At 37.3% G+C, this 15,288-nt stretch overlaps 1 protein-coding gene across 1 annotated transcript in view; it reads left to right on the top strand.

The window, feature by feature from the left end:
• Positions 1-10,036, top strand: part of LOC126184375 (palmitoleoyl-protein carboxylesterase NOTUM) — a 328,408-nt gene extending 318,372 nt beyond the window's left edge. Inside the window, exon 13 of the mRNA XM_049926760.1 lies at positions 9,735-10,036. Coding sequence (XP_049782717.1) covers positions 9,735-10,036 — 302 coding nt within the window. The remainder of the gene's footprint in view (positions 1-9,734) is intronic.
• The last annotated feature ends 5,252 nt before the right edge of the window (positions 10,037-15,288 follow it).

The raw sequence follows: 15,288 nt of genomic DNA on the forward strand, positions 1-15,288 counted from the left end.
GGTGTTATACCCTTCTAGCCTGGGAATGAGTCATCGGTCTTGCATACTCCAACTCCCGATGACTGATGTTCGCCCCGGTGGTGATCTTCTTAGAACTTCCTTTTCTGCTATGCTCTTCATCACTTTTCCGCTTGTTGCCTGTCGCTGGAGCTTTGAATTTACTCTGGGTTGCAGGATCTTTATAGGGCTTCATTCGAAGGACGTGGACTGTATTTCTGATCTTTCATCATCTTGTCGGTGTCAAAATCTTCAACTTCATAAGTAACATCAGACAACTGTCTTACAACCTTATAAGGTCCACATTAGTGCCTGAGGAGCTTCGCAGAGAGAGCAACCTTCTGAACACGAGTGAAGATCCAGACGAGGTCATCAGGCTGGTAGACAATAGGGCGGTGGCTTGTGTCATACCTTCGGCGATTGTTTTCTTGAGCCTGCAGCGTGCGAAGTCGTGCTAACTGCCAAGCTCCTCAGCTCTGGTTATCACCTGGCTGATGTAGTCATCATCCACATCATCAGGATGTAACAGAAACACAGTGTCCATGGTCATAGTCGCTTCACGCCCATGCACCAGGAAAAATGGCATAAATCCTGTGGTGTCTTGTTTGGCGGTGTTGTAGGTAAACGTCACAAAAGGTAGCACCTCATCCCAGTTGCTCTGCTCAGCATTGATGAACATTGATAGCATGTCGGCCAAGGTCTTATTAAGGCATTCAGTAAGCCCGTTAGTTTGCGGATGATAGGCAGTCATCATGTGATGAATAATGTTGCACTGACAGCTTAGCTCTGTCACAAGATTCGATTGAAAAACTTTCCCTCAGTCTGTAATTAACGACCTTGGGGCCCTGTGTTTTAATAAATGCCTTCTACAATGAATTTGGCTACTTAAAATGCTTCAGCTGGTTTCACGGCTTTTGTAATGGCATAGCGTGTCAGATAACCAGTGCAAACAGTAATCCATCTATTGTCACTAGCAGACATTGGAAATCGTCCTAGGAGGTCAATCCCAACACACTGGAAGGCGTTTTGGCTGGTGGAATTGGTATGGGTCGGGCAGGTGGTTTCTGAGGAACTGCCTTTCTCCTCTGGCACTCTCGACAGTGTGACACATAGTGACAAGCACTTCTAAATAAACCTGACCAGAAAAATCTCTTGCAGATTCTATCATATGTCTTAATAAATCCGAAATGTCTGTCCTCAGGTGTGTCATGGAATTTCTGTAGAACATCTAAGCGCATGTGTTTAGGAATCACTGGCGGCCACCTCTTTCCAAATGGATCAAAGTTTTTCTTGCAAAGTAATCCATTAACTACGTTAAATTGTCCTTTCACTGTTTTAAGGCAAGCATAATGTGAGATATCTTGGTGTCCTCCTTCTGCTTAGCAGAGAGATCCTGGAGTGCAGCGAGACAGTCACTATCTTCATCAATGTCTCGATGGTCTTTTACAGGGTTTCTTGAGAGACAGTTGGCATCTTGGTGTTTTCTTCCACTTTTGTACACTATGGTAATGTCATACTCCTGAAGACATATGCTCACCTGGCGAGTCGCCCTGTTGGATACTTAAGACCTGTCAACCAACAAAGTGAATGATGGTCTGTAACAACTGTGAATGTCCTTCCATAGAGATATTGTCAAAATGTGCACATGGCACAGATTACAGCAAGACATTCTCTTTCTGTAGTTGAGTAGTTTCTCTCGGCTTTTGCAAGTGTTGTAAAAGCATAGGTTATAACCTTCTCTTTTTCATCCGAAATTTGCACCAGACCAGCACTGATCCCATACCCACTGGCATCTGTGTGTAGTTCTGTAGGTGCTCTCTCATTGTACAGACCAAGTACAGGGTCATTCGTCAGAGCTTTTTATGGCACACTGAAAGAATCTTGTTGAGCACCACCCCAGATAAATTTGGCATTGGCTTTTAACAACTCGTGGAGTGGCCTGGCTTTGATACAAAAGTCTTTGATAAAACGATGGTAATAAGAACATAATCTGAGGAATCTTCTCACATCTCTAATACTTTTAGGAATAGGAAATTCCGTTATAGAGCTCACCTTTTCTGGGTCTGGCCACACATCTTTGTTTGACACAAGGTTTCCAAGTATTTTGATTTCTGTTGCTCCAAAGAGACACTTTCTTGGATTAAGTTTCAGTCCGCCTTGTTGGAGACACCTAAGAATGGCCCTCAGTCTTTTTATGTGTTCATCAAATGTCTCTGAGAACACTATAATGTCATCTAAATAACAAAGACACATCGTTCACTTCAAGTGATTTAGAAGATTATTCATCATCCGTTCAAAAGTTGCTGGTGCATTACACAAATCAAATGGCATTACCTTAAGCTCATACAGGTCTTCAGGGGTGAAGAATGCAGTTTTCTCATGATCAGCCTCATCTACTTCGATTTGCCAGTATTCCAAGTACATGTCCATGATTGAGAAAAACTTAGCCCCCTTCAGACAATCTAGTGTATCGTCAATTTGTGGAAGAGGGTAAATGTCCTTTTTAGTTATCTTATTAAACTTCCTGAAATCAACATAAAAGCGCTAACTGCCATCCTTCTTCGTGACGAGAACCACTGGTGATGACCATGGGCTCTGCAAAGGCTGAATGATGTCATTCTTCATCATTTTCTCTACCTCATCGCAAATTATTCGGCATTCCATTGTTGACACATGGTATGCTCTCTGGCTTATTGTTTGATTGTCTCCAGTGCTAATCTGGTGCTTCACCGTTGATTTCTCTAATGTGCTCTTGACCTGTGGATTGAAGCATTCAGAGAACTCTTCAAGAGTGGTAAGCAGCTTCTTCTGTTGTTCCTTAGATCTGGTGATAGTCGAGCTAGAAGATCTTGTCTCGTAGTGGTAGCACTAATTTCGCCCACAGACTTGGCATGGGAGATTTCTATGACACTCAGCTGTTCTGCAATTAATGGCTCATTCTTTGCTACACACATGCATCTTGGTAGGATCTGCAGTTCTTGGTGGCAGTTAACTATCCACAATTCACTGAATCCATTCTTAAATGAGACGACAGAGGCTGGGATGACCAAGTTATTCTTCAGTGGTATGCTTCTCTTACATTCCACTACAAGACCCATGGGTTGATACATGGCATGACACATGACCATTACTTTTCTAGTGCTGACTGCAGGAATGATCACTTCATCCAGCATGCATAGTCTCCACACACTCAGATGGGCGTGTTCCTGTCCACAGTATCTCATCTCGTCTAGCATAATCTTTGAGCGACCACAATCTATAATTGGCTGACAACCTTTCAAAAAGTCCTATCTGAGAATGACGTCATGTCTACACTCTTGTAAGATGATGAATTCTAAGGGCTGTGTATGGCCACTTATACCCACATGAATGACACATCTTCCTGTAAGTTTGACCTATTTCCCATTAGCCACCTTCAGCAGAGATTTTTTGTTGTTGCCAAATATGCAACTGGCAATGGCACTTCTCCGAAATTACTGAATATGATGCTCCAGAGTCCACAAGAGCTTGGGCTGGTCGGCCATCCATGAGGATATCGATGTAGTTCCCTATCATTTTTGTAGTGATTGACACCGGAGGTTTTTTTTCTTAAGCGACCTCACTTCCAAGCAAGGTCGCACCCTTTCGTTTTCCAGGTTGCAGCGGCTAGGTGATCAACTGGAGCTTCTAAACAATGATGGAGACCTTGGTCGGTGTGTTGGGGAGCATCCTGTCCAGTGGCTAGCTTGTGGTGACGGTGACCTACATTGTCCTGCACCCACATCTTCTTGTTCGTCTTCATTGTCCCGGAGTTGGCGTCGGCTAAGATGGGTTGCTGTCTTCTGGTGCGGGCATCATCAAAAATCCACCACCTTTCTTGACAATAGCACACCACATGTCCTGGTCATCTGCCATGGAAACATACTGGTTGGTTATCCTGGGTCCTCCAGACATCAGTCTTCCTTGGTGCCCAAACAGGTTCTCATGCGGCATTGTAGGAATGTAACTCCACCTTGGTCTTGACCTTTTACCCATTTTAAAGGGCAATGAAGGACGAGAAATTGGGTTCAATGTCTGTTCCACTTCCTCCCTTATGACCTCTTGAAGCGTCTCAGTTTTTTGCTTGCCATGAAATCCAAATACCTTTTGAACTTCCTCTCTCACTGTCTGATGAATAACACTTGTGAAATCAGTTCCTTCCTCCATCACAGATTTTGATACAACATTTAGAAGCCATTCAAACTTCTTACACTTAATTCTTTTTTGATGCATTGTCTCGATATAATGGCACCATTTTATGAAGTCATCTTCTGTTAAAACCTCCTTCAGGAGTAGGGCTTGATACATGTCCTCAGCAACACCCTTCATGAGATGTGCAACGTTATCTTCCTCCTTCATTCTAGGATCCACTATTTTACACTCCTCCAAGACATCTTGAATGTAGGATGCTGTAGTTTCTCCTGGACATTGTGCCCTGCACTTTAATTTATCTGCAGCCTTGCACTTCTGTCGTTGTGTTGCCGAAATACTTGCGCAGTTCCACCTGGAATACTTCCCAGCTAGTGAACTTCTCCTTGTTGTTCTCATACCATTGTTTGGCAGTGCCCTCCAAGTAGAAAAACACATTAGCCAAACACACAGTGTCATCCCATTTGTTAAAGTTGGCTATACATTCATATACCTTCAGCCACTTGTTTGAATCTCGACCATTGTAACCAGAGAACCCGGAAGGATGTCTCGTGTGGTGGCAAAGAGTTGCTGTCATTGTTACATCCTCTTCTTTTTCTGTCTCCAATAGATTGTGATTTGTTGAATATGGCTTGAACTCGGGTTTCTCATCACGTAAACGGCAGCTCTGTCATGGCCTGATGGGAGCCACTGTGTCGTCAATAATGTTCCAATACCCGATGCCTCCACCAGAATAATGTCACATAGAAGGAGGTGTCAGATAGGAGCAGGTGTAATTAGATGAATGACGAACACTAACTTCAGTTAACGAAGGTTTATTCGGCACTTGCACATACAAGAGCACAGAGCAAACTGCCTCCAGCCAGAACACATATGGCATATATATATATAAAGTTACAGAACATTCCAGTACAATGATTCTTGATATTTGTGGATACTTCTAGAATGTCCTCGACTTGAGGATAGAAATTAAAATTTTACAGTTTAGGTGCGTTTTGAACTCATGATCCTCCATGCAACAGCTAGTATCATAGCCGCTACACCACAGTGACGGTGCTACTCTGCTTCTTCTGCGATAATGTCACAGGTCAGCATCTACATTACAAATGTTTTCACAGAGTGGCAACATTTTTCCAGTACTCTTTCACAGTCAGTTTCTTTATATCAAACAAGATGAAGTTTGTTTTGTTTACGTACTGCACTAAGTACTTGTTCAATTTGTATCATTAACTACACATAATAAACAGTTCTTTTTTATGGACAATAGTGACACTAAGGTGTTTATTATGTAATTATAAGATATTGCCCTATGTTAATTGTGATTACATATAGATGCGAACTTGTGCCTAATTCAGTAGGAAATTTACATTTTGATAACCAACATTGGACTGACTGACTGGTTCTGGCTAGGAACACAGAGTTTTTTTTACAATTTAGCTATTAGGTACTGACTGGCTCAGGCCTTGTCTTGCATTCCTACTTACAGATATGCATATGAATGAAAATAAAATTCTGTTACTATATTTTAATTAATAACATGTAAAGGAGCAAAATCATAGGACACAAAATTATAATAAGCAAAAGAGGATTTTTCTTAAATGAAACCTGTATTACCAGAAGATGGGCAAACTTTTAGGTATTATTTCATATAAATGATTTTTACTTCTGTGTAGATTACAAAGTTTCCCAAAACTTGCTAAAAACTTGAATTTCCCAAATCAAATAATTAGAGAGGTAACAAGTTCTTCTAATGGAAGTGGGCAAATTTGGACTTTATAACCACTTTTTTTTTAAAAATTCAAACATTCTGGAACATGAGAACATCAGTAACTTTGAAATAGGAAGAAGTTTTGAAAAATTAAAATTATTATGGAGAAGTGAGAATGATGGCTCTACCAATTTATAAATAAATAGCTAGTTGCTCACTAAAAATTTCAACTCCAATTCTTCCTTAAAAATTTAAATTATGAATATTTCTTTACAAGAATTATTTCCAGGTAAAATAATTGAGCAGTTGTTGTCATTAATAGAGAAATTACATTGTGAATAATAAAGTTTTATGAATTTCCACTTCAAAAATGGCATAGTTTCTTTGTGTAACTATCATATATTTGTTTTCTACAAAATGGGATCAAATAAAGGAAAAATTTATATTGGTGTCAGGAGTTCTACAAGAACAAGTAGAATGGTTCAACTTTACTCTTCCACATAAAGAGTTACAATGTGCTACAAACAGACCAACTAACACAATAACTGTGCACAGGTAGTTAGAATGAATGGAGTGCAATGGTCGAACTGCTCCTTGTAAGCAACACATTTCTGTAGTCAGTTCTTAATGATGCTTGAAGTGGTGTAAAGAGCAATGACATTGAACCATGGGTGACTGGAAATGAGTGGTTTGGAGAGATGAGTCACACTATGTCCTGTGGCAGTGTGATGGAAGGGTTTGGGTTTGGCAAATGCATGAAGAACTTTACCTGCCATCATGTGCAATGCCAACAGTTAAGTGCAGATGCGGTGGTATTGTGGTATGGGAATGTTTTTCATTGTTATGGTGTAGTTTCCTTATTGCACTTAAGAAAGCCAGGTGTACTGTGGACAGTAGAGGAACAGTTCAGTGATGATGATTTTTGTATCTGCATCACAATGCTTTTTGTCATAAAGCAGCATCTGTCAGTCAGGGTTTGTGGACAATAATACTTCTGAAATGAACTGGGCTGCCCATAATCTAAACCTGAACACAACAGAACACTTTGAGATGAGTCAGAATGTTAACTACACTCTAGACCCCAATGTCCAACGCCACTACCGTCTCTAGTTTCAGCTTGTATGGAAGAAAAGACTGCCACTCCTCCATAGACATTCGGATGCCTCACTGAAAGTTTCCTCAGTAGAGTTCAAGCCATCATAAAGGCAAAGGGAGCACAGAGTCCTTATCAACATCCACTAATAGGTGTCCATATACTTTTGATCATATGATGTATCTTGCCAGACTAAACTATTCGAGCTCTACTGGAGAAATAAACTGACACTATCCTTATCAAATTTACTTCTTATGAGGATCTTTCTTCTTGATTCATGTAGTCCTTCAAGCCTTGCTACAAATGTTTCATGGTCCAAGATCTGAATTTCAGTGTAAACATCCTCCAAGAGATTACCTCTGTTTGCTTCAGCAAACCTGACATTTTCTATCATGGATCAGAATTATCTGTCCTAGGCAGTTTTGCTGAGAAAGCTTTTAGAACTGTTTCAGAAGGAGCTTTATTTCATCCACCACTTATGACATTTTAATTTTTATAATTGATTGTGGAGTGGCTAAAACTTTTTCAAATGATTACGGTATGAGCAGGGAAATATTTGTTAATGAACTGAGGCATTCTCTAAAATTTTCAGTTATTTCTGCAGATCAGTCTGGTGCACAGTATATGGATCCAGCAACAACTTTCAGTGTAAACTCACTCAAACTCTCCCATATACAGACTGAAATTCCATGTAATTTCATTTATATTCATTGCATGCTGAAATACATATGCAACTTCCTACGCATCTAGTTATCAGTGACAGTGAATGTCTGAGGATATTGCTGACTTCTCACACCTTTATAACCTTCAAGAGAATGTGTAATGTTTGCTGCTGTAACAGTTGAGCTGGACTATTCATTACTCTTGAGAGCACCAGCTGTAAAACTGAATTACTGTATATCACCAGCAGAGAGGAGACAACAGTTGGAAGAGAGGGGTGGTGTGAACACTGATGCACTGGAAATTGTGGCAGTACTGCTGCTTTTTAAGCAATGTGCTGGACTAGCACTACATTCTTCACAGACTATTACTGCTTAGAAATCTTTCCTTTCATTGTCATTTGTGAGGTTCAGATGTCATTTATAAAGAAATAAGGAGAGATATAGTTACAGAAAAATTAAAGCCATTTCATACAAGATCCTAATTTTTTACCTTACTAGATTAATCATATACTTTCTTAATTATTGTAGCTTACTGATGTCATTTTGGACTATCATAAGAAATCTAATAAAAAAAGTGAAAACCCAAATGGTGCACCATTGTCTCAGATGGGACAAATGTTCAAGAAATCACAGCACTAACTCTGTTAGCAAATTCCAGTAACAAATTTTCATCATGAAGGTAGCACATTCAAATGAAGTTTCAGGAAGCTAAATAGTGCTAAATTCATTTTGTGCCAAAATGTTCTCATACATAGTAAATTGCCATGAGTGACAGAAGCATTAAAGAAGCAAGTTAAAAGTTGAGTTTCAGGAAGCTAAATAGTGCTAAATTCATTTTGTGCCAAAATGTTCTCATACATAGTAAATTGCCATGAGTGACAGAAGCATTAAAGAAGCAAGTTAAAATATGAAAAATGTGTTGGACTGAGTGTTCCTTAATATAAACTTATCACCAAGAAATATCAGCACTAATTACACATTATGAGGTATTTTATGAAGATTTGGTTTGTTAAAAGCCAACTGGCCATAGTGGTAACACAGGTTCCTGTCAGATCACGGAAGTTAAGCACCGTTGGACTTAGCTAGCATTTAGATGGGTGACCATCAGAGTCTGCTGAGTGCTGTTGGCAAGTGTGGTGCACTCAGCCCCTGTGAGGCTAATTGAGGAGCTGTCTGATGGAGAAGTAGCAGCTCCGGTCATGAAAACTGACAATGACCAGTAGAGCAGTGCATGGACCATGCCCCTCTGTATTCACATCCAGTGACACATATCAGCTGAGGATTACACAGCAGTCAGTTTGTACCATTGGGCCTTCTAAGGTCAGTTTGGATGGGGAGAAGGGGGGGGGGGGGTGAGAGGTGTGTGTGTTAAAAGTAATAGAATTCAGCAATCTGCCAATGTTAATGAAGCTGTGTTAATGTTAAGCTTTGTGAGTCTAGAATGTAAAGCAATTTCCCCCACATTTCTTCCAAATAATTTGTGAAAAGAAAGAAGATGTAAATTAGGATGACCCAAGGAAAATTGAAATCTACCTTCCTACAAAATAGGAATCCAGGATCTTCATCACTGCATCACATTGCTACATGTGAAAACTCATTTTACAGTTGTTCTGTCAGGTTAGTTGAGTATATTGGTCTTGAAACAAGTATTGGTTTCTCTGTTTAGCTACATGCTTGTAAATGTAGTAACCTATTGATGAAGAGTTTTTGAAAGTTTCATAGCTGTCAAAATGTTTTTCACAAATTTTTCTCAAGATTTTTCACAATATATGACAAAATAAATTCCTAACATATCGCTTTGTGTTTACTCAGTTGTTTTGAATGGAATGTCACACTTTGTTATTGATTATGGGTTGAAATAACGTGTGGTTGTAAATTATTTATAGGAGCTAAAACGAGTCAAATGATCTTCTTATCTCAGATAGGTATACTTCACATTCATAAACTCTATTTTGCTATTGATATGCAATTGGTCCTGCTTTATTTTTTTGTCAGATATTGGTGATAGGAACACACATTCAGTCTCAAATGCAATACCATAACCTTCATTTTTAATTTGGTGCATTGAATCTTCTAATTACGTAATTTATTTCTCATTTTTCCACAGGAAGGCAGCACAACTGCATGCGTTCACCAAGATATGCATCACACACACATCAGAACTCCAGAGATTCTAATGACTCATGTCATTATCATATAATAGAAAGGTGTTCGTGGCCACAATGCAATCATTCATGTCCAAAACTGCAGAACCCTTATACAGGAGAAGAAATGGACTTCATTGAATTGTTAAAATCATTTGGCCTTGACATGGTGAATGTTGCAAATGCACTTGATATTGACATTCATACACTTAACAATATGGATCATGAGGAATTGCTTCAGTTACTTACACAACAAGCTAACTGAAACATGTACAAGTATAATGTAAATAATGTTGGACATAATGTACTATATTAACTATATTAGAAATGGAATTAGTTTTCTCCCTCCATAAAACAGGAATAAAAAGAAAACTAAAATGATCAACATGAGTTGCATTGCATTACAACTCAACTTACAAAATACTGTGTGTCAGAAATCTTCAGAGCAGTTCCTTGCTATATTATTATTTAGTTAGTCATCACCAAAACTTCCTGTCTTTTATTTGGTAAAGTAAAAGGAACACAAAAGGCTTGAAAAAATCATGTTTATATCAATAAATGTACACAAACAGTTTACAGTCAATTCTGCAATACGGAAAGTAAAAGTGAAGAAAATACTTACAGTTTACCGCTGATATATTAATTGTAGCATTGTCACTTATTGATGAAGAAGATCACTGCAAGTGTTTAAATTTGAATCAAAAGCAGTATCTGAAGTTATTGGTACATGTTAGATACAAAAGTAATCATTTTTATGATACAGTTGATAATTTCATTGTTAATATAGTTATGAGAAATTAAAACTGCAAAAGTAAGTAATTTTAAAACACTTTATTCAGTAAATGGTGCAAACCTTGAGATGTATGTGTTTTTCAAGTTTATGGAGTTGCTGCTGTTGGTTAAGTCATGATACACAACTCAGGATCATATTATGTTGTGATGCTGTGTCTCATGTTATCATGTGATTTTCTTCGGTAGAGTACTGAAGCTGTAATAATTAAAACTGTAATGTTTAACTGTTTTAATCTAACCACATTTAAAGAATAATATAGATTGTTACATCAGCTTTAAAACTTGAGCAACAGGAAAATTACTTAATGTAGTAATGGTATTATTTGTGTTGATCCTCTAGTCAGTTTGTAATGATTTTTCACTTGTTAAGCTTTAGCAACAATTGTAAATAAATGATGGATCAAAATAATGTCACATAGAAAAGAAATGCAAATATTTTCAGCAGTTTGAGTACATCAGTTACTAATATAGCACTTAGTTTTAACTTTAAACAAAAATGCCTTAAATAGAAGGAAATATGAATAATGAAAAGAAAGCATGAGATACATACCACCAGCAAAGCATCTTGATCATTCAAACACCTGTATAAAAGAAAGTATTATGTGGACAGATACAAAAACTTTATTCTTCAGATAAATGAAAAATTCTTTTTTCATGTCTAATATTCTTGTTGTGATCATTGTATAAACTCTAACATTTCTCATTGCAGAGAAAATAATTTCTTAAAAAGTTAATAATCTGTCTTGTTCTTGTCCTGAACAAGATGTAAAGTTCACTTGACAATGAAATTCAGACAAATGTGGTTGTTCCATTAGTATTTATTTCTTACAGATATGTTTTTACCTTTTGAGGCTATCATCAGGTAACACTTGATTTTTGTCTGCAAACATACCAGTGTACAAATAAAAAAGAAAGATTACAGTTATTGCTGGAGTACATAAGAATTTTTAACCATAGCAGCAGACAAAGTATACCATACCAAGAGCTCTTAACTAGTGTTATGTGTTGCACTATGCTCTAGATAACTATAACTTCCAGAATGACATATCAAAACAGCACCAAAATAACGGATAGAAATCCCATAAGGCATCCACATATTGTTTGATCTGTATGTTAGTATCGATGTTACTTTGTAGTAGAAATTACGGTGTATGTGATGTTTGTCAGTGTATCCCTCATACAGTGACTGCTATTTACACTCTGATTTTATATCCACCCATGGCTTCTTATTTTCTTTATATGTTGTAGTTTACTATTGTAAGTGAATATTTACCAATAGTTATTAAGTGAAGATTCAACTTGTAACTTTGGTTATTACAGTTCTTGCATAGTGTTATGGTGAAAATCTGTTTACACTTTGTAATGTATTTTATTTTAAAGGTTTTGGTATTTCATTGTAGCATATTTGTGGACACTAGTCAGTTGTTACCTCATTCAGGCCTAAAACATCTACACTAGTTTGTAAAAGTGAATTCAATATCTGCTTCTAGTTTAATGCTCCAGAGATCCACAGACAATCTTAACTTGTGTAATGGTGGGTGTTCAGCGTACAATATTATTTCTTAACTTTTCTGTTCCATTTCTGAATAGTGTGTGAGAATTATGATCATCAATAAGCATCTGCATATGTTCAAATTTCTCTCATTTTGCCATGATGGTCGTTTTGTGATACATTTATGGAAGGAATTAATATGGCTCTTGATTCTTCTTGGAGCTTCCACATTATAAACGGTGCATACAATACCTCACTTGTAGTGTCTGCATTGGAATTGAATAAGCATCCCTATGACTCTCGCACATTCATTAAAAAATGTGACAAATTGCACTCGACTCCTTTAGATCTTCTGAATATCCTCTGTTATCATGTAGTATGGCTTTTATACATTACTTTAGGAATCGTACACTGAGTCTTCAGACATCTGTCATTCCAAAAACTTTTTTTATTTGATCTTCTGCTTTAAATTACTCTGATACCATACTGTTACATATTTTATTATGGTTGTGGGTGTTTTTAATTATTTATCATCAAATAAAAAAGTATCTGTCCAGTTGTTTATGAAAAGTATGTACCATAATGTTTGTCTCTTTTGAAGCTCAACTGCCAGTCCCTGGACCAAGAACTGATAATTTGCAGTTCTTCTCACATTTTCTTACAATTTTCTGGTATTCCTACTCCTTTACATGCCATAATTTTAGCCATGCACAGCCTCATGGAGTTTTCACTATTATTCACAACTTTTTTCTGAATGTTATCAATAAATAAAGAAATGAATGTTTTTAATAAATCTACGGAAGTCTAAAAAAATTACTGTTCACAGAATCCACATTGATTCCTGCAACAGAGAATTTTGGTCTCCCAAAACTGCGGAACAGGCAAACCTAAAATGTGTTCCTTGATTCTAAAACTGACTGAGGTCATAAATATAGATTTATAGTTATTTACATCTGTGCAGTTACCCTTTTTAAGAATGAAAATGACCTAATCCTTTTTTTCCAATTGCTTGGATCACTCTGTTGCTTCAATAAACTTTGAATGAACAGCTGGTGAGAGGTGAAGAAAGCTATTTCATATGATCTATATAGAATTGTTCTAGTATACCAAGCATGGTTTGTGTGTCTCACATCCTTAAAAATGAAATTTTTTAAGACAAAATGACAAAAGAATGTTGCACTGATTGACTGTTCTGTCAGTTCTTGGTAAAATATTTCATACATTATGAATGAAAACACACATGGCACTGATGTAATATTCTGGAAATTCATTTCAAAATTTTGGCTGTTATGCCATCACCTGGTGCTTGATGATGATATAACAACCAAAAACTGGTTTGTGAAATAAGTAATACAGGGTGATTCAAAAAGAATACCACAACTTTAAAAATGTGTATTTAATGAAAGAAACATAATATAACCTTCTGTTATACATCATTACAAAGAGTATTTAAAAAAGTTTTTTTTCACTCAAAAACAAGTTCAGAGATGTTCAATATGGCCCCCTCCAGACACTCGAGCAATATCAACCCGATACTCCAACTCGTTCCACACTCTCTGTAGCATATCAGGCATAACAGTTTGGATAGCTACTGTTATTTCTTGTTTCAAATCATCAATGGTGGCTGGGAGAGGTGGCCAAAACACCATATCCTTAACATACCCCCATAAGAGAAAATCGCAGGGGGTAAGATCAGGGCTTCTTGGAGGCCAGTGATGAAGTGCTCTGTCACGGGCTGCCTGGCGGCCGATCCATCGCCTCGGGTAGTTGACGTTCAGGTAGTTACGGACAGATAAGTGCCAATGTGGTGGCGCTCCATCCTGCTGAAATATGAATTGTTGTGCTTCTTGTTCGAGCTGAGGGAACAGCCAATTCTCTAACATCTCCAGATACTGTAGTCCAGTTACAGTAGCACCTTCGAAGAAAAAGGGACCAAAAACTTTATTGGCTGAAATGGCACAGAAAACGTTCACCTTAGGCGAGTCACATTCATACTGAGCTGTTTCCCGCGGATTCTCGTCGATTCACTTCTGCCGTACTCAATAAGACAAAAAGCTTTCTGTTGAGCAGTCGCCTTCTTAGCATCAACTGGCGCTGACGCCTAGTCAACAGCGCCTCAAGTGAACAAATGTACAACTAAATGAAACTTTATAGCTCCCTTAATTCGCCGACAGATAGTGCTTAGCTCTGCCTTTTGTCGTTGCAGAGTTTTAAATTCCTAAAGTTGTGGTATTCTTTTTGAATCACCCTGTATTATTGTAGACTATTACACCAGTATCATGTGTGTTTTCATTCATAAAGTGGAGGAATGTTTTAACAGAAAGAAAGAAATATCTGTTTCAACATATAAATGAATGAAATTGTAATTTGAATGTGTGTGTGTGTGTGTGTGTGTGTGTGTGTGTGTGTGTGTGTGTGTGTGTGTGTGTGTGTGTGTGTTATATTTTTACGTACAAAGTTCATAGAATGTCATATTTTAAGTTTCTTTCATTATGAATCTACCACAGTGGCATTTTTAATTTACATATCTGGTTCTGTTGTACCTTTACACAACTTTTACATTGGAAGGATTAACTCAAGGTTTGAATTCACCCAGTTTCTTGTAACTTCATTGTAATAAGAAAGTACTGAAGGGAAAATTAACTTACTTTAGTAGCACCTCTTTCTCCACAGAGTTAACCTATATGTTAGTAGCTTTTAGTAAACTTCTGCTACTGAAACATTATCTCTCATGTAAACAAATGATTTTTTCTTCATAATATATGGTAATTAGTATTATTTATTTTTTTTTTACTTTTTTTCTTTATGAAATGTATAAGGAAAGTTTTGATGCACTTAAGGGGAGTTGGAATGCCGGAAAATGGAAAAAATTCACATTTTCAGTTTTTAACCTTATAACTTAATTTGAAATTTTCTGCTTAAAATGGTGCAAAATTTGTTAAGAAATTCCAATTGGAAGTATTTTTATTTAATTTTTCAAAATTACATGTGCGCCCAGCAAAGTTACCCATCTTGTGATTTGTACACATTTAAATCTTCGCATTTCCGAAAACATTACATATAGAAGGCTGTGGATTTCACTCTTCAGTTGTAGAATCTTTGATCCTTCCATAGGTACCATTGTTTTTACGACTAGCTGTGTTTATTGTTCAGTTTTTGATCTGTGAGTGTTTGTTTTGAGCCTCGAGTTTAGTTTGTCGCTCATTTGGAGTTTGTTATCTGTCTTGTTTTGA

Source organism: Schistocerca cancellata, chromosome 4 (assembly GCF_023864275.1).
Source record: "Schistocerca cancellata isolate TAMUIC-IGC-003103 chromosome 4, iqSchCanc2.1, whole genome shotgun sequence".
Lineage (NCBI taxonomy): Eukaryota > Metazoa > Arthropoda > Insecta > Orthoptera > Acrididae > Schistocerca > Schistocerca cancellata.